The 25,157-nt window shown below is 53.7% G+C and overlaps 1 protein-coding gene across 2 annotated transcripts in view; it reads left to right on the top strand.

The window, feature by feature from the left end:
- The window catches only part of Casz1 (castor zinc finger 1), a 145,170-nt gene that overhangs the window by 70,891 nt on the left and 49,122 nt on the right, over nt 1-25,157 (top strand). Inside the window, exons 3-4 of one of the 2 annotated variants that reach the window (XM_057785266.1) lie at nt 11,849-11,898; nt 22,840-22,878. In XM_057785266.1, the coding sequence (XP_057641249.1) occupies nt 22,863-22,878 (16 nt within the window). In that variant the 5' untranslated portion in view covers nt 11,849-11,898; nt 22,840-22,862. Of the gene's footprint in view, nt 1-11,848; nt 11,899-22,396; nt 22,449-22,839; nt 22,879-25,157 lie in introns of those variants that run through there. The other variant, XM_057785265.1, reaches the window with a different exon arrangement.

The following is a 25,157-nucleotide window of genomic DNA, read 5'->3' as shown; positions in this document are numbered from 1 at the left end:
GGGAGGTGGGAGAGGACCCTGGAGCACAGGAATTGTGGAATCCTAACTGAGGAAATGGACAGAGCCTGACCTAGGGGTCAGCTCTCAGACTGATTAAGGAAGAAATGTCTTTCATGGGAAGAGACTCAGTCAGACAGGCCAGAGCCCCTGCCGGCTTTGCTCTTGGCTGTATGGAGTCGGGCCAACCTTGGTTTCCTCATCTGTCAAATGGCGTGATAGTCCTATCGGCCTGTGGGGCTATGTCAGGAGTCAGGGCCTCTGAGAGCATGGTGAACCGCCCGACCCCATGGGAACATCAGGCCCTGTGCTGGCCTCATTCTCCCGCATTAGAGAGGCCTCAGTATCCCCTCTTGTGCCCTCCTTGTACCAGCTTAGGCTACAAGCACAAAATCCCGGTTCTCAGCTTCCGGGGACTTCTCCTCCCTCCTGTCGACCGTTGTCCTAGCACAGAAATATTCTGTTTACGAGGACATCCCCTGTTCAAGGCGGTTCCCATTGACAGTATTCCCCTGGTTCCAGAATGGGGTCAGGAAGCAGTGTGCCACACCCTGGGGCAAACCCTGAGTTTGGGGTGCCAGCCCTGGGTTTGGGGTGCCAGCTCTGACTGGGAAAAAGGTAGCATCTGAACAGGGTTTGCCTCTGTCCCCCATTCCCTGCCCCCATCTTCATCTTCAGGAGCCGTATTTGGTGTCAGAGTAGCTGGAAATCTGAACTGAGTGGAAGGTGGTGAGGACAGGGAGGGACAGGGTGTCTGTCTCTTTAAATGCACTTTGTGTCAGTGTGATAAGGAATTTGATGGCTTTATCAGAAATACCAAAGCTTTATTTAGCCGGGTGAGGCTCACACCACTCAGCTCCACACAATCTGCTGATAAATAGAAAAAAAAAAAAAAAAAAAAGAGGGGAAGGAAACCAGTAACTCGCCATCACCCAGCTTAGCAGCTAAGGAAAGATGAAGCAAAGAAGCTAAGTTGGAAGTTTGGGGGAGTCAGGGAACTCACTGAGCAGCGGAGGGGAGCAGAGAAAGCTGCAGTGGAGTTCTGGGAAGTGCTGACAGGCAGACATTCTTCTGTTCTCCAGTGGAGGCCTTTATGGACTTTTCTGTTACCAGATAAAACTACAATGATGGTTGCCATTCTTCCAGAAAAGGGATTTATTAAAGGGCTACGCCCTCCCCAACAGCAGTTTCTATTGGCCATTTATTTAATATTTATTTATTTGACTTTTCAAGACAGTGTTTCTCTGTGAAACAGTCCTGGCTATCCTGGAACTAACTCTGTAGACCAGGCTGGCCTCTAACTCACAGAGATCTGCCTGCCTCTGCCTCCCCAGTGCTGGAATTAAAGGTGTGCGCTGACATGGCCTGGCCCCCTGTTGGCCATTTTTATCTCCTGCCCATTTCTCTACCAGCCCAGCCTGCATCCAAGGGAAGTGGAGACCCTCAGCACATGGTGCAGGTCTGCCCTTAGGACAGCTGGCTGGGAAAAGAAGAAATTAACTGAATACAGAAGAAACTATTGGGGAGCTGCCCCTCACTGCAGCACTGGGGAATAAGGGCCCCAACTCCTTACATGGAAGCAAGGGAGCCGGAAGGGCTTGGAAAAGCCCACGTCAGGACAGGTGGGATTCTGTGTTCAAGGCCAGGCTCAGCGTGGGTCACGTGGGGAAGCAGGGAGGCTATGTCATGGCCCTACCTACTTGTGGCATTCTAGAACCTTCTTCTCCTTTTCCTTCTTCTTTTGAGACAGGGTCTCCCTATGTAGCCCTGGCTGTCCTAGAACTCAATAGATAGACCAGGTTGTCCTTGAATTTACAGAGATCCACCTGTCTCTGCCTCCTGACTGCTGGGATTAAAGACGCACACCATCACTCCTGGACTGGGATTCTTTGATCCCTGCCATCTGGGCCATTCGTGAACAATCCCTCCCATATCCTGGCTATTCTAAATTTTTCCTGCCTTCAGTAGCATTCCTATTTTTCCTTCCTCAAACCCTCTTGTTTTACCTCCTCTGCCTGGGAACCCCATGCCCCTGGCCAGCTTTATGGCCAGCATGAGACACAGATACTACAATCCTTGGATGTCATCTTGGCTGTCTGCACTCCTGGATGCCATCTTGGGTGTCTACACTCCTGGATGTCATCTTGGGTGTCTACACTCCTGCACGCCATCTTGGGTGTCTACATTCCTGCATGCCATCTTGGGTGTCTACACTCCTGGATGCCATCTTGGGTGTCTACACTCCTGGATGTCATCTTGGGTGTCTACACTCCTGGATGCCCTCTTGGGTGTTTACGCTCCTCCTTCTGTCCCCATGAAGATTTTGATGAATGTAAAACAAGTTTAATTTGTGGGCCCCATCTATATCTCCCTGTCTTCCAAAAGTTTTCCCTCCTCTAACCACTGTTTGTGAAGTTTCCTGTGGGCACAGAGGCAGGTCTGAGCACTCCATGCCCGGCCATCAGCCACATGGGTAAGGAGCGGAGAGTGAAAGAAGCAGCTTCTCACCCTTTCTCGTGGCATCCCAGTCCAAGAGAACCAAAGACTTGAGTCCTGGCCACAGGCCCTGCCTCCTCCCAATTCAAAGCTGCTTCTGTTGTCATAGACCATAGGTCGCCTCACAGTGACCAGGAGAGTTGGCTGAGGGGAGAAGTCTTTGCCCTACAGGGCCTCCAAGTGTGACAGAGGATCTAGGTCTAGATCCAACAGGAGTGTCAAAGGCGAAGGGCAGTTACAAGAACTCAGGCTAAGGTTGGCTGAAGGCCACAGTGGGCTCACTTTGAGGCCATCTCCCCAGAGCCATGGTGGAACCTGGTGAGGCCTGAGATCCCTTCTAGTAAGCTGACCAACAGGGAGTCTGAGCAAGGCTGGACCAGCAGGCTGAAAGCCAGGCAGGTCACCTTACAGGCATCCCTGGGCTTTGGGTGGTGGGGCAATGGGATTAGCTGGGCTGCTGGGTTGTGGAAGTTCTGGGCGGAGAAACAGGGGAGCTGGGGGAGGGGGGAGCTGGCCAGGGCAGAGGCTGGAGGAAGCTGCAGAAAGGCCGAGGCCCAGACAGACAGGAGGCGTAAATGGAAGTGACAGGGTCAGGCCAGACCTTTGTCCTGCAGCCTGATTAGAAAGCCTGCCCTGGATTTCTGAAACTTTGGGATGTTGTCGGACAAACTGGAGCTTAATTCTGTCAGAGCTCTGGAGAGATTAGAATTGACATCCTGGGAGCACATTCCTGGCTGGGCAGAAATCCAGCCCCCCGCTGGGAAAAACCTGTGAAAGCATGGGCAGCCTATGGTGGCGGCAGGGGTGCTGTCAGCACTGGTGGCCACTCTGGCTTTGGGGATCGGAGCCAGGAGCCTCTGGAAGGCTGGTCTGCTTAGACAGGATATGTGGAAAGAACGGAGGCTTGGCCAAGCCATTCCCGACGCTGAGCCCTCTTTCCTGGTGGCACTGCCTGGAGCAGAGATCTGAAGTCTAAGTCTATAAAATGGGCCAAGTCTGCCTTCCAGACCCCTGGAGCTTTCCTTGCCTTCAAAGTAACCTTGGGAAGGCAAGAGGGTGCTTCCCGCAGGGCTGTATCAGCAGCCATGGCCTCGTGGGTGGCAGCATGGGTCATCGGGAAGCAGGCAGGCAGTACCCACCAGTAGGTTACCTGAGCAGAGTACATGGAAGGCCTCTGCCAGTGTGCTGAGTGGGTCTCTCCCACCACCCGCCCAGTTAGCCTCCTACAACTAGGATATGTCTTTCAAGACAGCCAGCCTCTCTCCGAGCTCCCAGGAAACCTCCATCCAGACTCATCAAGCTTCAGTGACAGGCAAGACCTCTACCAGAAGTCACCAGACAGGATGCCACCCTGCCTCCAAGAGATGGGGCTGGAGGGCAAGACTAATAAGCACCCTACTCCCAAGTCAGGCTGCTCCCAGTACCCCTCCCCACTTCCTTCCTGACTCTAATGACTTTTAAATATTGGTAAATATTTTGGCTAAAGCAGGCTCCCGTAGCAGAGAGCAAGGCCGTGTGCAGTTCAGGACCTACAAATTATTTATTAAAGATCTGAGATGCGGCGCAATTATGTGGAAAGAACCCAAAAAATTAAATAAATAAGTAACAAAATAAATAAATAACAGCCCCACTGGCCTCTTGAAGGCTTGGGGAGCTGCACACATGATTGCCGGCTTGATGAAATCCCCCCGGATGTAATGAGCTGATTTTTCTGCTGTTAATATTGCATCTGCTGATGAAGGATTCGTTAGGATAATGGAACGAAGCTAAAATATAAATGACTCCCTGTCAAGAAGCAGCTTTTGTTTGTTGATCTCCTGACAGTTCCCGGGCCAAGGCAGGGGTTTCTGTGAACACATGCATTCAGGAACGGGCAGAAGGGATGGGGGACGAGAGCTCAGGGAACCCCCAGAATACTTGGCTTTCCCTTAAATGCCTAGTATCCTAGGCTTTCCCTCGGGTTGGACTGCCTGACCTTGGGAAGCCCTAGAGCCCTGGGGGGCAGGGAAGTCATCAACTTGGAGCCCTGTGGAGGGAGCTTGTTGCACAGGGATCCTGGGTGGGAGCGGAAGTTTCTGCCTAGCTGGGCAGAGGGATATGCAGAGGCGGGGCTGGGGGTAGTGGGGTTTGTAGAGACACTGCTTGCTGCCTGTGCATGCAGGGAGGTGGAGTCACTTGAGGGAGGGTATCCTGAGGGTAGGTCCATGGGGGAGCCACTAGCTTTTTCTCTGCCATTATAATGTCCCTTCTCTTCCCTCTCTTCTCTTTCTTTCCCATTCTTTCTTCCTTTCTGACAAAGTCTAGCTCAAGATGCCCATGTAGCCAGAGATAACCTCGAACTTCTGATCTTCCTGCTTCCATCTCCCAAGTGCTGGGCTTACATGTGTGCACCACCACACCCAGCATATGGGGGGCTAGAGATCAAACCCAGGGCCACATGCCTGCCACACAAACATTCTATCCATTTAGGTGGTACCAGGGCACCTCAGATGGTGACTCCAATCCCGTCCAGGGCTCATTTGAAATGACCGTGTCACCCTCCAGCCCCAATTTGGCTCATCTAACACCCCTGTTGAGTTCCCGCGTCTGATGCCCTCTCTTCCGAGCTCCTGCCTTATCGTGTATCTTAACTATGGTAAAGACATACGCCATAAAGTTTACCACTGTGACCATCTTAAGTGCACATTCAGTGGCATCAGGTACACTCAAAGTTGTACAGCTATCAACAATAGCTACTTCCAGAATTAATTAATTTAGGTTTTTCAAGGCAGGGTTTCTCTGTGTAGTCCTAGCTGTCCCGGAGCTCTCTTTGTAGAACAGGCTAGCCTGGAACTCAGAGATCCGCCTGACTCTACATCCTGACTGCTGGGACTAAAGGCATGTGCCACCACCGCCTTGAACTCACAGAGATCTGCCTGCCTCTGCCTCCTAACTACTTGATTAAAGGCATGCGCCACCCTGCCCAGAAAGTTCCAGAATTTATTAACCACCCTATACAGAAATGAGAAATCGGTCACCCCCGACTCTTCCCTTCCCTGGCTCCTGACAGTCACTAACTATTCTCTAACCTAGTCAGGATTGACTAGATGTCTTTCTTCTCTCTCTTGTGTACCTGGATTTGTACAGTTTATAACTTTTCATTTAGGTGTATCCATATTGTAGCATGTGTCAAGACATTGTTACTTTGTATAACTGTAGACTAGCCCATAGTTCGTGTAGACATCATTGTTTATCCTTTGCTCAACTAATGGGAGCTCAGCCTATGTTGTCATTTGATTGTCCTGAATGGTGCTACTAAGAACAGCTGTCTAAGTGTTTAAGTCCCTGTGGTCCACCTTTAAGGTGTATACCTTGGGGTGAACAGTGGAGTCTCCTCTCCCACGAAGGACTTTAGACGCTAATGTTGAGGGATAGTTTCTTCATGTGTCAGAACTGTGCTAAACGTCATTATCCTGGGGTCATTATCCCGGGCCTTCGCAGCAGCTGGTCATAACCCGGAGGGACAGGACTCAAACCCGGCTTACTGACACTGTTCTTCTGTCTGCCTTGTTCTGTCTTCCCCTTACCTGGCATCTCTATGATCTCTGGGAAACGGCTGCAGAGACGGGATGGTTTACGACAAGGCCACGGGCGGTGGCATCTCTCGGAGCATCTGTCTGCTGAATGTTTCAGCTCAGCAGGGGCACCATGTCACACATACACTGAGTCCTGAGTGGAGACTGAGCTGGTACCTCTGAGCTCTTCCTAGCACATGGAGCAACTTTCTTGCTGGCTTATTGGCCAGCACCACCTGTCTCCTTGACCCCTGAGGTCCTTAGAAAAGAGGGAAGCTTACTGGGCCACCAACTCAGACCCTTCTTCCTAAAGAGAGCACAGGTCTTGTCCAGGGATATAGTAGAGACACTGTTGTGCAGGTCAGGCTGGAGACACTGGGAAGTGGTGATGCTTCTTTCTCCAGGAGGAGCCCCAGGAGCAGAACGGGGTGGCTCTTCTCCTTGAGAAACCAAGGCAGGGCCCCTATCATCTTTAAAGCCCCTGGCTGGGCAAAGGAACTGCCCAAGGAAGCATCCACACAGGGCAGAGACGTGAGAGGAGCCAATACCAGCACTGAGCAGCAGACGCGTTACCAACTGCAGGATCAACAGCCAAGTTGGGCATTTTCTGCTCCTTGGTTATGTTACTCTTATTGAAAACACTCCTTGAGGGGGCTGGGGAGATGGCTCAGTTGGTAAAACGCCTGCCATGCAAGCATGATGACTTGAGTTCAACTCTAGCATCCAAGTAAAAAGCTGGTGCATGCCTGTAATTCCCGCACTGGGGAGGCAGAGACAAAAGGATCTCTGGGGGTGGCTGTCTTGCCAGTCTGGCCAGTTTGTAAGCTCAGTGAGCTCCAGGTCCACTGAGAAACTGCCTCAAAAAAATAAAGCGAGGGGTGGGAGACTTGACTCAGTGGTTAAGAGCACTAATTCGACTGTAGTGCCATGATGGGGCAGGTCTTTAATTCCAGAACTTGGGAGGACAAGGCAAGGGAATCCTTGAGTTCAAGGCCAGTCTGGTCTACAAAGTTAGTTCCAGAACAGCCAGGGCTATGAAGTGAGAACCTGTCTCAAAGAAAGGGGGGCGGGGAGGGGAGGAGTGTACTTGTTGTTTTGCTGTCCTTGCAAAGAACCCAGATACAACTCCCAGCTCCCACATGTAAGTTCATCACCTCCTTTGGGCACCGGGCACACACATGGCTCACAGATATATATGCAGGAAAAACAATCATAAATAATAATAATGATGAGAATGTGGAAAGCAATGGGGGCATCCGCTATTAACTTGCTCTGGCCTTCACACACATGCATACATCTGAAAGAAAAAAGTTGGGAAATCCCTTCCCTGACTCTAAATGCCTTGGCCCTCCCTCTTGACCCTGTTTGATTTTTCAGGATTCTGGCCAAATTCCAATCAAGACTCTTTCGGGAGAAACCACAGAGCCAGTCTGGAGCCCATTCTCACTTGGTGCTGGCCAGCAGAGCCACCTTCCCCTCGTGGTCTGGAGGCCTTGGTCTCCTGTCCCTGTGCAGGAACAGGCCCTGCTCCAGCTGCTACCTCTGCTGTCCAGACCTGGCACACACTGTACTGTGCAGAGTCAGTGGTCCCTTCAGCGTCCCGCGAAACTGCGTCGAATTCCGGGCTTTCTTTGGGCTTTCTGTTTCGCCTGGTTATGCACACCCTGGCAGCCTTGCAGGGTGCAGGGGACGGCTGGCCCCTGGATGTCGCCTTTCTCTCCTAATCCTTCTTCCCTGTAGCACTTTTTGTGCTTCCTTTCCCCTTCTATTCCTCCCTCCCTCGCTATCCTTTTTTTTCCACTCTTTCAACATGGTTTTCCTAAAAAGTTTTTTAATCAATCAAATTTGAGGCAGAAAATAGGTTTTGTCACGCCTGGTCCCGGGATAGTGTGACTCTCACCCAGGCTCCTGACAGCTCCTCAATGCAAGAAGGAGGCCAAACAGAATATTTCTCCGGGAAAGTGCCCGTTTCCATGACACTGCCCCTTGTTGTCTGTGCTGCCCCCTCCTCAAGCTGCCGGGCTGACATGGCCCCAGCCCTTGTGAAAGGCCCAGCCGGGGAGGGTGTATGAGGATGGGGAGGTAGCCTGGGGGTGGGTAGCCAGGCGGCCCAACAGCTGTCCTGAATCTCCCTGGCCTGAGAAGGCCGGGGAGCAGGTTGGAACCTCAGACAGGAGCCTGGCCTGGGGTTCATACATATGGAGTCAACCTGTGCGAGAGACTGTGGGGCCAGCTCACAGGAGAGAGGCTTCAGCTCCAGGCAGAAAAGACCTCACGGGAGTCAGGCTCCTTCAGGACTTGGTACTGCTTCTAGCACATCTTCCCCCTCCCCTTTTGCTTCTGCTCTCCTGCCCATCAAAGTTTCTCCCATCATCCTTGGCTTCTTCCTGGTTCCTCCATTCGAGAATCTTTGGTCCCTGCCACCTCCCCCACCTCCTCCAGATCCCTAGTCCCCAAACCAGAGCTCCCTGGAAGCCCTCTGAGTCTTTTCTCTCTAGCCCAATTCCCTCTTCCTTCTTCCTGTCCCCATCTTTCACCCTCTCGTCTCTCCTCTTCTCCTTCTCTTTTATAATTAATGATTAGTTTTAATTGGTTTGCTTAGGCAGCCTGACAGCAAATTAACAGAAGGCAGCCCAGGGCTGCGAGGTTGGGGTGGAGACCACTGTACTTCAGACCTGGCGTGGCTGCCCTACGGGATCATTTCCTGGCCAGTGGGCTGTGTGTACTCAGGCCTCCCGTGGACAAGTGCTACAGCCAACAGGAAGAAGGCAACCGGTGCTCTGCAAGATGGAGAGCTCACTCTGTCAACTTCCTGTGTGCTTTTGTTTTCCTTCCCCTGTATCTCCTCTGTGCCCCTCACAGAGATTAGGGTCAGGGTTGATGCCTTTAGACTGGACAGGATTTGCTTTTGGTGCCATTGTCCTTGCCTGTGTTCTAGCTGATGGGGTTGGCACTTTGACATCTCTGGGGCCGAGAGCTTACTCTTTCCCATGGACAGGAAGGAAGAGACCATTGCCATTATGAGATCAGCTGCATAGGGATTCACAGGCACCAAGGCCTGCAAACTCCAGAACCTAGCTCTTCTTTCTTCTAATTACCTCTACACAGAGCCTTCAACCTTTCCCTTCTCAGGGCAGTGAGGGTTAACACTGGACAGACTGGGAGAAGATGGAGAGAAAATGGATGAATGGATTGATGGAGGATGGATGGCTAGAAAACTGGCAGAGGTGGTGGCACATGCCTTTAGTACTCAGGAGGCAGAAACAAGTGGATCTTTGTGAGTTTGAGGCCATCCTGGTCTACAGAGTGAGTTCCAGGACAGTCAAGGCTACACAGAGAAACCCTGTCTCGAAAAACAAACACACAAACACACAAAAGAAGAGAAAACTGTCAGAGGATACTTTGACAACCCCTGGGCTCTTCTGTTATGAGTCCTGAACATATATTCCTTTTCTCTTTTAGCTATGAGGTGATCCCTTTAACCTTAGCCTCCCTGAGGGTAGGGGTCCTCCCCTAAGCCCTGCAGAACCCTTCCTTTTTGCCAGCTTTCTCATTCACTACCATTACCTGGTTGTGCCAACCCCTTATTCCTATAGGCCAGAATGAGGCATCAGCGCTGGCAGGGGTACAAGAATAAAGAAATGAGAATGGTCTCCTGGGTACTGCTCCAGCCCTCACTGGGAGCCTAGGATCTACCTAGCATCCCAGATCCAGCTGAGAGATAATAAATGTCCCTGCTGCTGTCAGCCAGGCTACCTGCCCTGGACAGGCAAGGATGGGACCGGAGGGCGGGCACAACTTGGTGCCCTCCTCTAGGCGTCTGTGCGTCTCCGCCCCTCCCCCTCCTGCCTCCAGCCCCAGCCAACTCCTGGAAAGTTTCCTCCCGATTGTTCTGTGTGATCAGATCTGCAAGTTGCTCTCTAAGCTCCTTGTCACATTTTGACTTAATGAAGTGCAAGAGCTGAGGGATTTGGGTTCAGCGCTCCGGTCTCCCGCGCTCCCTTGTTGTCAGAAAACAGGGGTGGTTGGGGACGGCAACACTGTGCTGTAAGTCGTTATCATTCCGGTCAGTCTGTTTAACACAAAATTAAACAAAGAACTAATTAGTGCCTCATGAATTAATAAATGCACAGTTGCCGGGGAGGAGGGGAGGGGATAAAAAGGTGGTGGAAGGGAGATACTGGAGTTGTAGAGTTGGGGGGCTTTGGGGGTTCAAAGGAGGCTGGCTGGGGCGTCTTGACAGATCTCAAGAAGGAGAGCTTGGGATGGGCAGGACAATGATGGTGCCCTTGCCAGGGCCTAGGGCTCATTGGCCGGAATGTGCACTCTGCCAGTGAAGCCCTTGACTTTGGGGGTCTCCATTTCTCTTCGCCTGGCCTAGCCCATAGTCCCTCCCCTTAACTTAGCTCTCCCTTCATCTCTCTCTCTGTCCCTTTTCACTCTGAGGCTTCTATCAGCCTCTTCCACCTCTGCCTGGCACCCATTTTCTCTTTTGCCCCCTCTCTTAGTTGCCCACTCATTTCCCTGCCCATCCCTCAGCTCCCACCTTCTAGACGCATGAGTGTCCTAGGCTCACAGAGAAACCCTCCCAGACCTCTTGATGGTCACCAGGCTCTCAGCCCTTTTCTGCAGCCGAGTAGACGCTACCCTACTGGGCACCCTCTGCCCCAGCAGCCCGGCATAGTCTATAACTGGCCTAGCGGAGTGTGGAGCCCTCCTTAAGAGGACATGTCAAGTACAATTAGCTTTATCTGTCTAAACATGTCCTGGGAATGAGAGAGCGGGTGGTGGGACTGGGTGGCATTCTGGGAGCCCCGGACAAGGTCACCTCATCTCCCGCAATCCCCCCAATCTGATTTGGGGATTACATAGCCTAAGGAAATTGGTGTTATTCCTCTTGCATCATTGATAAGCCACGAATGAGGGCTAGGGGGGCAAAAGGAGGAAAGAAACAGCAAACCCTTTGTCTAGCATAGCAGATGCTAAGGCTGGGGTACTGGGGGGGCAGGAAAGCTGCCAGGTGAGCAGGCACAAGGTGCTTCAGGTCCTCCCTCCACAAGTGGAATCTGTCCTATTTGAACCTGGATTCCCACGCTCCTGCTCTAGGTGCAGAGGACCTAAGCCTGCAAGCTGAGCTCCATTAATGATTGGTTAAAGACCCTCCGGTCTTGTCACTTGCCCTGTCTGAGCTTCTGTGGGGGTCGTCTTGGTCCATTGGGGTGGAAATGACTACCCACAGTCTGTCTTATGGAGTTGTAGCTCTCTGCTGCCTGACCTTGTCCCCCCCAAGCTCCAGCACTCACACCTTCACTTGAGGACAGCTTGCCTGCCATTCGTCAAGAGAAAAGAGTCAAAGAGTGGTTGGTGTTATATTCATTGTCTCCAGGACTACATACTTAGCTACAAAAGGCCTATAACCAGCATACACATGTGTGCCTGTGTACACATAGACACATGGGCGCCTGCATGAGCACACACAGGCATGCGCACACACACCCATCTCTGCCTCCACTGGGCAGTGCGCAGAGCAGTCTGACTTTCTTTGGAAATCGTATCCTAGGAGCCATACTTCCCATGTCACAGGTACTCCTGCTTCCTGAATTGTCAGTCTTTGGTTGGCATATACTTAATATAGAACCTGTCTAAATCACTAGCCCTTCTGGCTCACCCTGACGCATCCGCCTTTCAGCCCATAGTTGACAGAGAACCCTTGGGCACAGAGGGGTCATGACAGCATGCATGGAGGGAAGAAGTCACTGATTTCCTCCTGGAAAGACTAACAGTCTCTTCTTTGTCACCAGGATGAAGTGACGCCCCAACTGTGTTTGAGGAATCTCTAGGACCCAGTGAGGTAAGGCTCGAGTTGCCCCCCTCCGTGCCCGCACCCCCCCCCACTATGTTGTGTGACTGTTAGTGTGAGATACACCACCCTAGCCTGAGCTCATTTCTTCATGCATCCACAAGGGGATGGGGGGTTGGAGTTGGAGACAGGGAATTGGAGCCACATGGCTACTGGAACCTGTCAGGAACAATGGGGCCCAGCAAGAGCCATTTGGCTTTTATGCTGGAAATAGGTTGGGGATGGATGGATGGATTGCAGATTTGGAACAAGGATCGAGCTCCAGGCAGCAGGGGTAGTAGGACTTTTGTGCCATGGCTGCCTGTAGACTGGGGTCCTGCTCTGGCCCTACTGTTTGTCCCCTGTGGTAGCTGCCTCTGGCTCTTCAGGGAAGTTCTGCTTCTAGCCATACCTGGAGATCCGAATGAGTTTAAGGTCCTAGACGGACCTCCCCCCTTCGCCCCCCAGCTCTGCTTCTCTGAGATTGAGCCACCTCCATATCTGGCTGGGAGCAGGCTGCTATATCCTGCCTTAACCCTAGCCCAGGGCTCCCTGGAAGCCGGGCACTCAGCACTGTCCCAGTCTTCACAGGCTGTCACAGTCCCCTGGTGACTCGAGGAACTGCGGGGCCACCGGGCCTTAGCCCCGGGCAGTGCAGTGTCAGAGGTGACCGGTGGAACGCCAGTGTTATGTAAATAGCGGGGCCTGCCCGGCAGGCGAGCAGGCTGGCTGCAGCCATCCATCATCCCGGCACGGCTGGGCGGGGGACAGACACAGCACCGTGTGCTTGGCTCCAAACCTGTTTGTTTTCCCTTTGTCTCTTGCATTTCGGGGGCCCGGCTGCGACCCGCTCCAGTTTTGTCCCGCTGGTCTCCTCCCCATAGGGAGCACGGGGGAAGGGAGGAGAGTCCCTTGGCTCCCACCGCGGCATCTCTTTCGTACTTCAAAGGCTCCCCCAGCATTGTCTGCGCCTGCGGGCAGTGGCCCTGAAAACGTGATCAGAGGCGGCCCGGTGTAGGGCAGGCCCGGCCCGCGCCCTGCGCTCTCGCTGGGGCCCGTGGATTCCTCCCTTTGCCGCCAGCACCACCGTGGTTACAGCGCAGCTCCGGGGCGCTCTCTGGCTTTTCTCTCCCGGCGCCCCTTCTGGCTCCCTCTGGTTGCTCCTTCCTGCTCTCTACCCTCAACCTCACAACTATCTCAGTGCTTTGAGACTCGAAATGACCAGAGCTGCATGCAGCCTTCCCCTCTTTCCTCGCCTCCTTAGGAATCTCAAAACCTTCAAAGGGCTTCCCAGGATGCTGTGAGGCATAAATAGGCTTCCCATGCCAGATCTGATTCTCTGCGCACGCCCCCCCCCCCCAACACTCTGCACCTCACAGGAGAGCCTTGCTTCCTCTGGGGACCTCTGCCAGATTAGACACACTGTCCCCAGGAATCATCCAAACCCCGAAAGGCAGGATGCTTCCATTTTCTGGACAAATCCCAGGCAAACTACAGTTCCTAGGTCACTTTTGGCCCATAGCCTGTTTCTTGTAAATAAAGTTTTATTGGAAAGTAATGCTCATTCATTTTCATATTGTCTGCGGCTGCTTTCACTCTGCAATGGCAGAGTTGAATGACTACAGCCGAAACTGGCCTGTGAACCTTAAGATATTTATTACCTGGCCCTTTCACAGAGACAGGTTTGCTGGCCCAGATTCTGGTCCCTGATTTCTGTCCCCTCTCTGGTAAAATACACATTGATGAGATTTGCCGTTGCAACCTGCCTAAAGTGTGTAAATTTGCCGTTGCATCCCGCCTAAGTGTGTAAATCCTTGCTGTTAAGTGCATTTTCAATGTTGCGTGGTCACCATAGTGAGGTTGGGATTACATAGGAACCCTCTGCTGGGGGTTGATTTCTGACTGCCTAAAGTGGCTCTCTGTTGAAGAGCCTCTGCCCCTCCCCTGCCTCGTGCCTCCTGCTCTGTTGTCCCTCTTACCCTGAAGTCCCAGCTCTTCTCTCCTCACCAGCCCTGGCTCCCTTGGGCTCCTGTATCCAGTGTCCCTCTTGTAGCCTCTAGCAAACATTTTAACCTCAGCTCTATCATCTTCTGCCCTCTCACCCCCACCCAGGCCCACTTTGCAAGGTAAGAATGTGTACTTTGCTGGGCTGTTGGAATAAGGGGATGGGTAGTGGCTAAGAGCAGCCAGCCCAGAATCTAACAGGAAAGTTGAGTTTCCCCAGGAGGCACAAGATACAGCTTCCAGCCCTGGGAAGGTTCCATGAAGCTTTTCCTGACCCTGACTGAAAAACCTCTGAGTCTGAGCCCTTGGAAATGGCAAAGCTTCAGAGTCCAGTGCCCCTCTGGAAGAAGAATGTCCCCTGGGAAATCCTGGACCCCTCACACTTGTTGCTGGGCCCTGGAATGTGGCCATTCTCCCAGGTCATCAGCTTCTATAGCATAGGGGTCCTGTTCACCAGGCTCCTTCACAGGCCTGAGCCAGCTGCCGGGAGGAAGCCAGACAAGGGTCTGGGTCCCTGCTTAGGCCTGTGAGGGTGAGGGTGCAAGGGAGGCTGTTATTCTGCTGAGTGGGCCAACGGGAGTCACTAATGGGTGCTTGCCCTACTCAAAGCTGTCCTGTCATGACACCATGGCTGTGAAATAAGCCTGAGGAACAGGCTTCAAGTCGGAAGGGGACTGCTGGAGGTCTGGGACAGGAGCTGTAGGGTGCCTTTTGTTGGCTCTGCTGCTGTTCCTCCCTGTTCTCTACGTCTCTACTCCCCTCCAGGCCTTCTCTATGTGCTCCCTAAGTTTCTCTCTCTTCTTGCCTTCCCACCACAAATACTGCCCCCCCACACACACCCATGGCTCGCTCTCCCTCTCTCCTTTTCATCTACTCGGAAGGCTCTACTTTACTTCCTTGTCACCCTAATTGATTGCATTAACCTTTCAGCGTATTGGATTTCCCCGGCATCGTGCAGAGAGCCCTGTGCAATATGCTTATAATCTGAGCCATAATGGACAGTTTGCAGTCAACAAGCCCCTTCTCCCATCGGCCCCGTTGACATCTCTCTCTCTTGCCTAGGCCACCGTGGCCACTTCTCTAGCTGCAGGGGCGGAGAGGAATGGGGCTTAGGAAGAAGTGGACGCGCGCTTGGACCTGCCCATGCATCTCTCTGTCTTTTTTGTGCCCCTGGCTGACCTTGCTCTCCTTTCACAAGCTCCTAGTCTGTGAATCCTCTTGGCTTTCTACTTCTGACGCCCTGCCTGACGAAGAGCGCCTGCCCTTGGATTCTGTCAATAAGCAAAGTCCCCTGTTGTACCCAGCCAGCCATCTGGTTACAGCTTTATCTCCCACATTGGTTCGGGCTTGTGTGATTTGGGTGGGTGGCAGGAGATGTAGGTCTCGATTTCTCACCTGTTTTTGTCAAGGGAAGAGAAGTGACCCAGACGCCAGGGCAGCAAGCCTGAAAAAGCCTCCAGGATGGGCTGATAGGAGACTGGTGGAAGAGGCAGGGAGGACTGCCTTTGCAGGATGGGCTCTATCACATTGCTTTCTTGAGGGACACCTACTAATCTAGCAGCAGGTAGGGGAGCCAGCCCCATGCCAGCTTCTGGTCTTAGAAGCCCAGCCCCAGACTGAGTCCTCATCCCCCGTGGGTTCTAACCAGGCCTTCAGCTGGGCAGCCTGATGGGTGAGTCACTCAGGATGACAGGACGGATGTCAGGTTGAATACATTAGTGTCAGCTGGAGGAGCAGGACCGAGGCTCCCATTAGCCCTGGTGGTACTCGCTCCTCTCCCAGACTTTCTCCAGCCCTTTGCCCGGCATCTTCTCCTACGGACCATCCCCACCTCCTGCCAACACTCTATCATTCCAAAGGGCAAGCTTTGGCAAGAGAGGGCTGGACCTCAGTCCTTCCCATCCTCTCCCAAGGATTTTGGGGGTGGGCAGAGGGCACAGCAGGAAGAAACCAAGCAGCGAATTAAAGTCGGTGATTGTCAGTGTCAGGAGAAGCTAAATAACCCTGTAACTAGTATGAAGGTGAATTCATGGTCTGCTGCACATGGAGAATATGAGTGTTCGCGAGACAGCGAGTGTAGCTCGGGAGTCTGCCCGCCACGGTGGGCAGCCTTCTCTCCAGGGACCCACCCAGAGGAGGCAGGAGGAGGCCACGCACTTCCCACCCCTGGCAGGGAGCAGCTGCCCAGGATCCCCGACCAGGCATGGGGAGGGGACAGCTCAGTGACTTGACAATATGCTGGCCAGAAACCCAGGGAGGCGTTTGTAAGCACCAGCAGAATACACTCACAGATACCAATGCAAGCCCGTTAACAGTGGATGCTGATCCATCACTTAGCCATGCCAGGGTGATCCTTGTCTTTGAACCTCTGTCCAAAACAGGAGAGTATACTGTTATTACTTCTCCCTACACTAGTCTGTGACTGCTTTGTTGAAATATAATCCACATACCATAAAATCTATCCAATTTTAAATGTAAAAATCCAGTGGTTTTTTTTTTTTTTAAGTGTGTTCACAAGGGTATACAACCGTCACCACTCTTGACTGTAGAACTTGTTCATCTGCCAGGAAGAAGCCCCCATACTCCTTGGCAGCCACTTTCCTCCTCTCTCCCCACTTAAACAACTGATAATAGTTCCCTTTAGATACGAGAGGAAATGAAGGCCCAGAGAGGGCCAGTGACTTGGCTAGGATTACACAGCCAGGGGCTGATGGAGCTGGCATTTGAACCCAGGCAGAAGAATCCCAAAGCCAGCGTTCCATGTCCTGGTGGCTGCCCCCACCCCATGCCCTACCTTGAGTTTCTGACAGTCTGGGCTCAGGCATGTACATGCACCATCTGAACATGTAGGCCCAGGCAGGAACATGAAACTCTCTTCTCCCCAGGTATGCTCATGACTCCATACAGAAAAGCCTCACCCCCTCCCCCACCCCCACCCCAGGACAGCCAACATTCCCTCCTCCCCTTGCTCCTCTCCCTGGCTTCTCTCTCCCAGCCCTGCTCCTGGAAGGGAAGCTTGGCACAGAGACCAAGCAGCAGCACCGTGGCAGCTTGGAGCGGCCAGTGAGACCTAGGTGGCTTTGGGAAATCCGAGAGCCCCCTGACAGGAGCTGAAATGAAGTGGGAGTGGGAGTGTGATGCTGTAGAGCAGGGAGGGCCCTGCCACGGTCAGGCTGCCAGCAGGGCAGTGGCTACAAGCCACCCCTCAGCGGCGGCGTGCCCGCCTCTTCCCCACCCTCCCTCACGTTTCTCCTGCGTCTTTTCTGCTGCCTCTCACCTGTTCTCTCTCTATTGCCTCTCTTCTCTCATTCCCCATTCTCCCTCCCAAAAAAAAACTTTAAAAAAAAGGCAACAACAACAAAAACCACTTTTGTAGCCAGTCTCTTGGCATTTGCAAAAACTGGAAATTTATGTGAAACTGTCACTGCTTCTGGTAAGTGACAAACCAAGGACCAGAATCAAAGGGAAAAGTAGACACACAGAAAGAATGAGTCTGTTGGATTGGGTTTGGTTTTTTTTTTTTTTTTTTTTCCTCCTTTCTCCCTCCAAAGTGGAGGATCCGGCCCGGCCAGTTTGGATATTTATTAAGAAAAAGCCAAAGATAATTAACTTTTTTGTTTTTGTTTTGTTTGCGGGTGCCTCCCCTGCTGGCACTCCAGGCTGCCTGGCAGATCAGACCTGCTCCCTGTTCCTGGGTGCTAGGCGGCTGGTAGGGCTCCGCTGACTCCCCTAAGTCTGCTGGAGCTACTAGCTGCCCACCCAGCCACCTAACTCGGGTTTTAGACAGGGTTTTAGACCTATGCTGCCACCAATGCCACCTCCCTGGGCTCTCCTGAAGCACCAAGCACCCTTTAGAGGCCGGTAAGTGGTTTGGAAGAGGGGCTCCTGCTAGGTATCATGGCCAGTGTGTCCCTTACAGAGGGTGGGGGTAGGAGAGAGTCTCTCCGGGAGGCAAGGCGTTCCTCTGACCAGTTCAATGCTGCTGACTTCTCCGGGGAGGGAAAGGAAAGCAGAATGTGCTGGAAGAGCAGGGAGAGGCAGATTTGGGCCACATAGATCTTGCTCTTGTCCCAGGAAACTGGTACCCTGCCAGTACCCATAGACTCTCTGGAAACACCCACCGGCTAAGAAATCCCTGGGACCCAGAGACTTGCTATCTGTCATCTTTGACCCAGCCTCAGCCATCAGGGGACCCACGGGAGTGGTTCTGGGAGGCACACTTAAGTGAGAAGCTTCTATCTCTGAACCCCACTAACTGTGGCCCAGCTCACCAAGCAAGAAGTCAGTGTTGTGAGTTAGGCCTCACTGTGAAAGACAGAGCTGAGGACTGCCAGGATAGTGAAGATGGCTACCGCCCTAGCTAGCCTTAGGGGTGTGGTTTGCTCCTCTGTTAGTGGCTATGTCTGGGCCCCTCCCTGCAAGGTGCTCCCCTCTGCACCCCCCTGGCTACATCCCTGCCAAGCAAAGAGGCAGCAGGCACCGTGAGGTTCCTCCAGGTAGGGAAAGTGCTCTGGAGTTGGACAGAAGAGAACATTTTTGAAGGATTTTGCTGGCCCTTTTTTTTCTCTGAAATATAAGGATGTGCAATTTTTTTGGTTTCAATTTAGCATTGGAGAATTTTATAATTTAGTAATTAAAATCTCTGATAGGCTTTAGAAATTGCGGCTAATTGAATTTAATGGGAAGATGATTTTCAATTTTATTTGATTACCGGGACCCCTGGCATCGGTATTTATGGGAAAAAAATGGGAAATGTGCTGTGTGGGCTAAGATGGCATAATTGAATTAGGGATAATCGGATTTCTCCGTCATGAATTTCACTATAATTTTCCTATAATTTTCCATTAGATATCTAGTTTACAAATATTCACAAAGAAATGAAGCTCTTTCGGAATGGAGATTGCTGGCTAACAGGATTACGGGCCGAGCGTGCGGCTGTGCCAGCCCCTACCCTGCCATAATGTGATCCCTGTGTCTGCCTTACACTTAGCGTGGCCTCGGTATCTCGCTTTGCCACCCACTGTACCATGCTCCATCTGACCCTTTGTTTCCTCTTCCTCTGTGGTTCCCCTGGACCAGCACCTGCCTGCCCACACTCTCTGCTACCTGCTGGCTGAGCCTGGTCCCAACTGAGGCCCAGGCCTTACTAAATGGCTCCGCCCTTCTGTGACCCCTTGTGCTTCTTGTCCATACTCTGTTGGCTCCCTGTTCTCCCCGACACTCTCCCTCCATCCCGTGGAGTACTGTCAGATACTCGGACGCCCTCACAGGTGCGGACATGCTTGTTCACACGCACACACAGTCCTCTGGCTAAGGCTTCTGTGCCCTGGCCCAGTCGCCTCAGAGGGAACCAGTTTATTGGGATCCTGGGGTGGGGTGCAGGAACAAAAGCAGCTTTGTTCAAGTTTATGTGAAAGTTACAAATTCAAAATGAGAACAGATAAAGCATGAGATACCTGATGTGTAAACAGGTTGGTGAGTGAGAAGGCCCCAGGCTCGGGAGGGAGAGAGAATGAGTGGGCACACTGGGGGTGCGAGAGGATGCCAGCCAGCATGGCAGCCTGACTGGGGAGAGCGGGGGCTGGTGTGGGCCACTTGACTGGATGAAGTTGCTAAAGAGGTTTCTCTTCTGCTCGGGGTGGGGTGTCCTAGAAAGACCTGAAGGCTCTGAGCCCAGGTCCTGGAGCCCAGCAGAGACTGTGGAATGTTCTCACGATGGCTAGTCTCAGGGTCTCAGAGCTGTCACATCGACTAGTAAGGGAGGCATAGATGGGCCACAGCCCTAAGAGATGCCACATCTCTAGGCTTCTCCTACTGGTGTGGGCACACGCTTAGAAATAGAGCAGACGGATCTGGAGGCTCATAACACACAGCCTTTGACCCGTGACCCTCAACCTGGATGCTTCAGCCTTCAGCCCTGTCCTGAAATCCTAACGTGCCAAGTTGGTCTCAGTTTCTTATTTCACGGATCTGTCCTCCGCCATACATGGCTCCTTACTCCTGAGTCCAGCCCACTCCATCTGTACTGGCTGATTGTGCTTCCCAGAAAGCCCAGGGCTCTCCCCCCACTCCACCCCCCCCCCCCGGGTTACCTGCGGTAGCCCCTCTTGCTGGCCCAGAGATCTGTGAATTCCTCCTTGCTCCCCCAGGCCTGTGCTGTCCGCCATTCCTAGTCAGCCTTTGATCTTCAGAGGTTACAAAGTTACTGTTCTGCGGGGGGGGGGGGGGGGGGGGGGGGGGGGGTTACCGCTTCCTGAGAGTCAGCCCTGAGTATCATCAGCTGAGACCCAGGACATTGGGAACCAGCCAGAGGCTGTGTAGGTCCGTGTGCAGGGAGCTCTCTGTGTGGCAGACGTCTTCATCACCACCCCTTCATACATGGCGCCAGACTTCACTTCGTTCTTCACCTGGTTGCCCGCACCAGGCTGGGGTGTGGGACTAATTGCCTGTTGTTACAAGCCAAAGCTGCAAGGGGACAGACTCCTTGTTGAGTTTTTCTTGGGGGGGGGGTGTTGCAAAGCAGCACCCACAGAGGTTTCTCAGGGCAGTTCTGAACAGAGATTCCACGGGGCTTCCCTTGGCTAGCCATTGGGAAGCAGTGGCGTGGTTTAAGGAGCCCTGTTTTAGAGCCAATGGACACCCAGTAAAGTTAGGCCTTTTCATATAGGGATGGGGGATGGACCTTCAGCATGGAGGGGTTGTGACAATTGGACTGATTGCCAAGAAGGCACTAGGGAGGGTGGCAGAACAAGAGAGGGGTGCCGTATTCTTTGCGGGGCCATTTAGAACTAAAGAACAGCCAGAAGAAAAGGAGAGAAATAAGGGAAAGTAGGAGAAAGAGTAGATTGTTAACTCCCTGACGTCTTTGCCTCAAGGCCTCCTTGGGCCCCTCCCTTTGCAAAATATTGCAAAAATAGGCCAGTGCCATTTTGCTGAATGCTGCCCAGACCAGGGAGAGCTGAAGCCCGTTCTCCTCCCCTCATCGGAAGGCAGTGTGGCTCATCCTGCAACAGGAGAGGGGACAATAGGGAGAGATAGACAGCAGGCTGGGCCATCAGGGGACAGGAAGCTGGGCACAGTAAGAACAGGTATCGGGTTGGCAAACGTGCTGAGGTCCTGCCCCCTGAACGACGCTTTCCTTGAGCCCCTCCACGCAGATGGTACATGAGTACCAAGGGCTACAGCATGGACGGACCATCTAGGATTGTACGGGTGGGGTGGGGGGGTACGGCAAGAGACCTACAAACCCAGGGAGAAAGGGAGAGTCAAGAAAGACAAGTGCTTGGTCCAGCCCTAAGGGGCATCCGAGTGGGCAGGGCGTGGTCCCCAGGGACCAGGTGTCAGGACGTTGGCCAACTTGGTTGAGGGGTGCCTGTGTTCAGGAATGGAAAGGAAGCTCGAGGGATGACGTGGATCAACGGAGGAGATTGCCTAGAAACTGTGAGGGAAGAAGAGAGGGAAGAGGAAAGAGAAAGGCCCGGGGACTGGAATACCCTGCCTTGACATGGTGGGACTCAGGGTCCTTTCTAAGGGCAAAAGCAGAGCGAAGCGGTGGAAACTTCTGACTGTGCGGCTGGCCTGCGGGAGCTCGGTGGCCAGCGCGCGGGAGTGAGCACGGGGGAAGCGCAAGGCCGACCCGACGTGCGAGTTTCCCCCGACACACCCAGCCGCGCCGTCCGCGACTCCTCTCTTCTTCGAACTCCAATAGCCACAACAAAATGAGGGAAGTGGGGGCGAGCAAGGGAAAGAAAACCCCTTCCACATCTGACCCACTCGCAGGCCGGGTGCAGCTCCGAAGGGACCGGGCGGGAGCGCGCGCGGAGGGTGCGCGTGCGTGCCGCAAAAGCCTCGCACCTGCGCTCGCTCCCGCGCGGAAAAGTTTGCGCGGGCGCCCACAGGGTGGCTGACCGCGGGCGAGCGGCCGAGAAGGGCGAGCGAGTGCGCGAGCGCCCGCGGCCAGAGGTAGGCGCGTGTGCGCGAGTGCCATCTCCCCGCTTCGCTCGGGCTCCTCCACACAGCCGCACACACCGCACAGCCGCCCCCAGCCTCCCCCTCCTTCGCACGCGACCCCAAGAGCGCCGGCCCCGCCTCCCTCCCTCCTTCCCTCCCTCTCTGCGCTTTGGAGAGTCACTCAGCCCGCCCGAGCCTGTGCGCTGGGAGCGCGGGCGGGCGCGCGTGCCAGAGGCGCGGGCGGGCGCGCGTGCCAGAGGCGCGGGCGGGCGCGCGCGCCCATTCACCTTCGCGCCGGAGCACGGCGGGCGGGCGCGCGCGGCGGGCGCGTCTGGTCTTTCACCTGCCGGAGCCGCGCGCGCGCCCGGCGAGGGGCGGTGCCACGGTGGCCCTGCCAATCACCTCGGCGCCTGGCAGCGCCCGGCCGCTCCCGCCCGCCCCGCTCCCTCCTGCCAAACTGTTACCCTGAGTGTTACCGTCAGGAGCAATGACATCAGGATTTTAAAACAACTTGTTATTCGGGGAGTAATCAGTTGCAATTAGGCATTAATTAAGTATTATGAAAGTTGATTATTTAAGTGAATTCGGCTTTCGACTCTCCGACTATGGTGAGTACCGGGAGCGGGAGGGGGAGGGCCGGGCCGGGCCGGAGCGGCGACCCCTGAGCGCTCGGGACGGGGCGGGGAGTGGGGAGGCCCTCCTGGCGAGCCCGATCTCCAGCCTGACCACGGCCACGGGCAATTTCTGTTTTAGTTGAGGGAACTCGGAGCCGCCGGGAGCGTGCGGGCCGGAGCGTGAGAGCGAGCGGGAGGCGCGGAGCAAACTTTCCCAGCCGCCGCCCTCCCGACCCGGCCTGGCCCGACGCGCCCCCCGAGCCCAGGATGCGCTCGGCTCGGCGGGGAGGGACAGCGGGCGGGCGGGGACAGGGGGGCCCGCGAGACACTAAACACATTCTTTTCTCTCTTCTTCTTCTTCTTCTTTTCATGGCGTTTCTCGAAGAGTTTGGGACCAAGGAGCGGAGAATGGATCTTGGAACAGGTACAGGCGGTGGGAACCCATGGGGAGGCTCTTTCACTTTTCTTTCGGTTCTTTGACGGAAGTTAGTATTTTTAGCCCAATGAGCTAGCAGCTGAACCGAGGGTATCGGACAGGCGCCAAGGGTCTGTGCCCATGGTCCCTGCTTGCCCTGCTTTCTGGATGGTGATATTGTTATTTGTTAACTCGCTTAGTGGCTGTGACTAATTTGATGCTTGTCATTGTGAAAGAACCAAGGGGACAGGGAGCTGGGGGGCACCCAGAGAGAGAGAGGATTTAGGGGTTTTTTGTGGGGGTTTTTGTTCTCCGTGTTTTTTCTCTTGTTTTTTAGACGCACACTTTTCCCTTTGCAAAGATCTCTGTGTGTGTGGCTCATGGGGTGTGTGTTTTTATTTTTTTAGTGGGGGGTGGTTTAGTTTTTGAAAGCAGCGTCCTGTTGGGAAAGGTGGTTAGTCTGGTTTCGGGGCGACTGTCTCAAGGTAAAGGAATTTAATTTATTTGGGACAAGGCTGTGTCGGATGATCAAGCTACTTATTATGGCTAATGAGTGTTTTTCACCTGAGTATCTGTGGGCTGAGGTGGCTGTTATCAGTTCAAAGTAAGGGGCCCAGGACTCACTCTTTCTCTCTCTCTCTCTCTCTCTCTCTCTCTCTCTCTCTCTCTCTCTCTCTTCCTCCCGCCGTCCCTCTGTCTCAGCCCCCCTTTTAGCCCCCACCCTGAGAGGTGATGGTAGGCCAGACCAAAGATTCCATTTAGACATCTGGGTCTGGGGAGCCTGGCATGGGTCTAGGGCTGACGAGCTAGTGCCCCACTGGCCTGGGGCAGAGTTTAACTAATGAATTTGGTGTCTTTCTAGTTTGATTTAATTGTATTCGGTGATTCTCTTTTCATCCTCCAATCTGAGACCAGGAAGGGCCTTATCTTAGTTCTCTGGCCTTCTACCAGCCTCCTCTACCGAAACCAACTTTGGGCCAGGACCCTCTCATCCTAGGTTGTCAAAAGCAGACTCGTCTTCAGTGTCTTAGAGCAACAGAGGCTGATAATTCGTCAGAACCCATCCCATACCCCTTCTGTTTCATTTGGGGAAGGAAAGGTGGTATTAGTTAGAGTTGGCATTAGAACTTCCCAAGGTCATGGCGTAGTCCCATAGGACCCATACAGTGGGAGCTGCCTCTCTGAGGTCAAAGGAGAGTAAGGCAGGAGGCAGCAGAGGGCAGTCAGGGGTGTGTGTTGTGGGGGCAGGGAACTTTACAGAGCTGTTGGAACAGGTGTGTTCTTGGATAATGGGATGTGGAGGTCCTCTGCACATCCGTGCCCTGGAAGGGCATGACGCCCCCTGCTGGGAATATTGAGGAAGGTGTCTTGAAGCCATTGCTGCCTCCCTGCCCTTCCCTGTCCTCCGCCCCAGGGAGAACCAGCCCCCCTCCACCTCTAATCAGGTGTCTCCTCACCACCCTTTCAGGACACACCCCCTTTTCTTCAGAAATGGGGCCCCCACCCATGCCAGCCAAGAAACAGACCTCAGAGACAGGCCCAGTGTTTGGCACCACCCCCTACCTGGCACAGGGGAGCCTGCTTATGGGCCAGCACAAGGGACTCAAGCATTACTCAGCTGGAAGGCGGGCCCTACCCTCTTCCTTCTGACCTGAGTGCCAACTGGAGCTGGCTCCCATCCTGCCAGCCAGTCTCTTCTAGGCTGCCATGGAGGCATGATTTCCTATCCCTTCTGGGGAGTGTCATGATGGCAGGGCAGGAGGCAAGTGACAGAACCTCCTGTGACATCTTAAGGGCTCTAGGGAGACTTGCTACTCTCCACACTCCAGGGACAGGCTCTGGAAACTTTTCCTAGAAGCCGAAATGGCCAGGAAGTCAGCTGGAGCAGGGCACTCCCAGTGGGACCCAAGCCTGGACTCTGGCCACACAGAGAGGGAAGGTCCGTGGTGTCAAAGTTCTGTTTCCTGGAGTTGTCTAGTGATACCTCCCGTCTCTTCTCTGATCTCGGGAGTGGGAGTTTCACTTAATCTCAGCACTTCAGAAGAAAAGCACTTTCCCCTGACTTCACAAAAAGGGGAAGCAGACTGGGGTTCAGTCAGCTCTATCCTCCCTGAGCCCAACTCTGGGGCAGCCACTGTCATCCTCAGGAGCTCAGAAGGTCTCTCTTGACCTCCCCCATGCACAGGGACATGCCAAGGCTTATTGCTGGTGAGGGGCAGTGCAGGGCTTCCTTCCTTTGGGAGCAGCCCTGGTAGCTCCTGCTAAGGGCCTCAGCACAGTGTAAGGAG

This window comes from Chionomys nivalis, chromosome 11 (assembly GCF_950005125.1).
Source record: "Chionomys nivalis chromosome 11, mChiNiv1.1, whole genome shotgun sequence".
In the NCBI taxonomy this organism is placed as follows: domain Eukaryota; kingdom Metazoa; phylum Chordata; class Mammalia; order Rodentia; family Cricetidae; genus Chionomys; species Chionomys nivalis.
The sequence above is the reverse complement of the archived record's forward strand: the minus strand, read 5'-3'. Positions and strand labels throughout refer to the sequence as shown.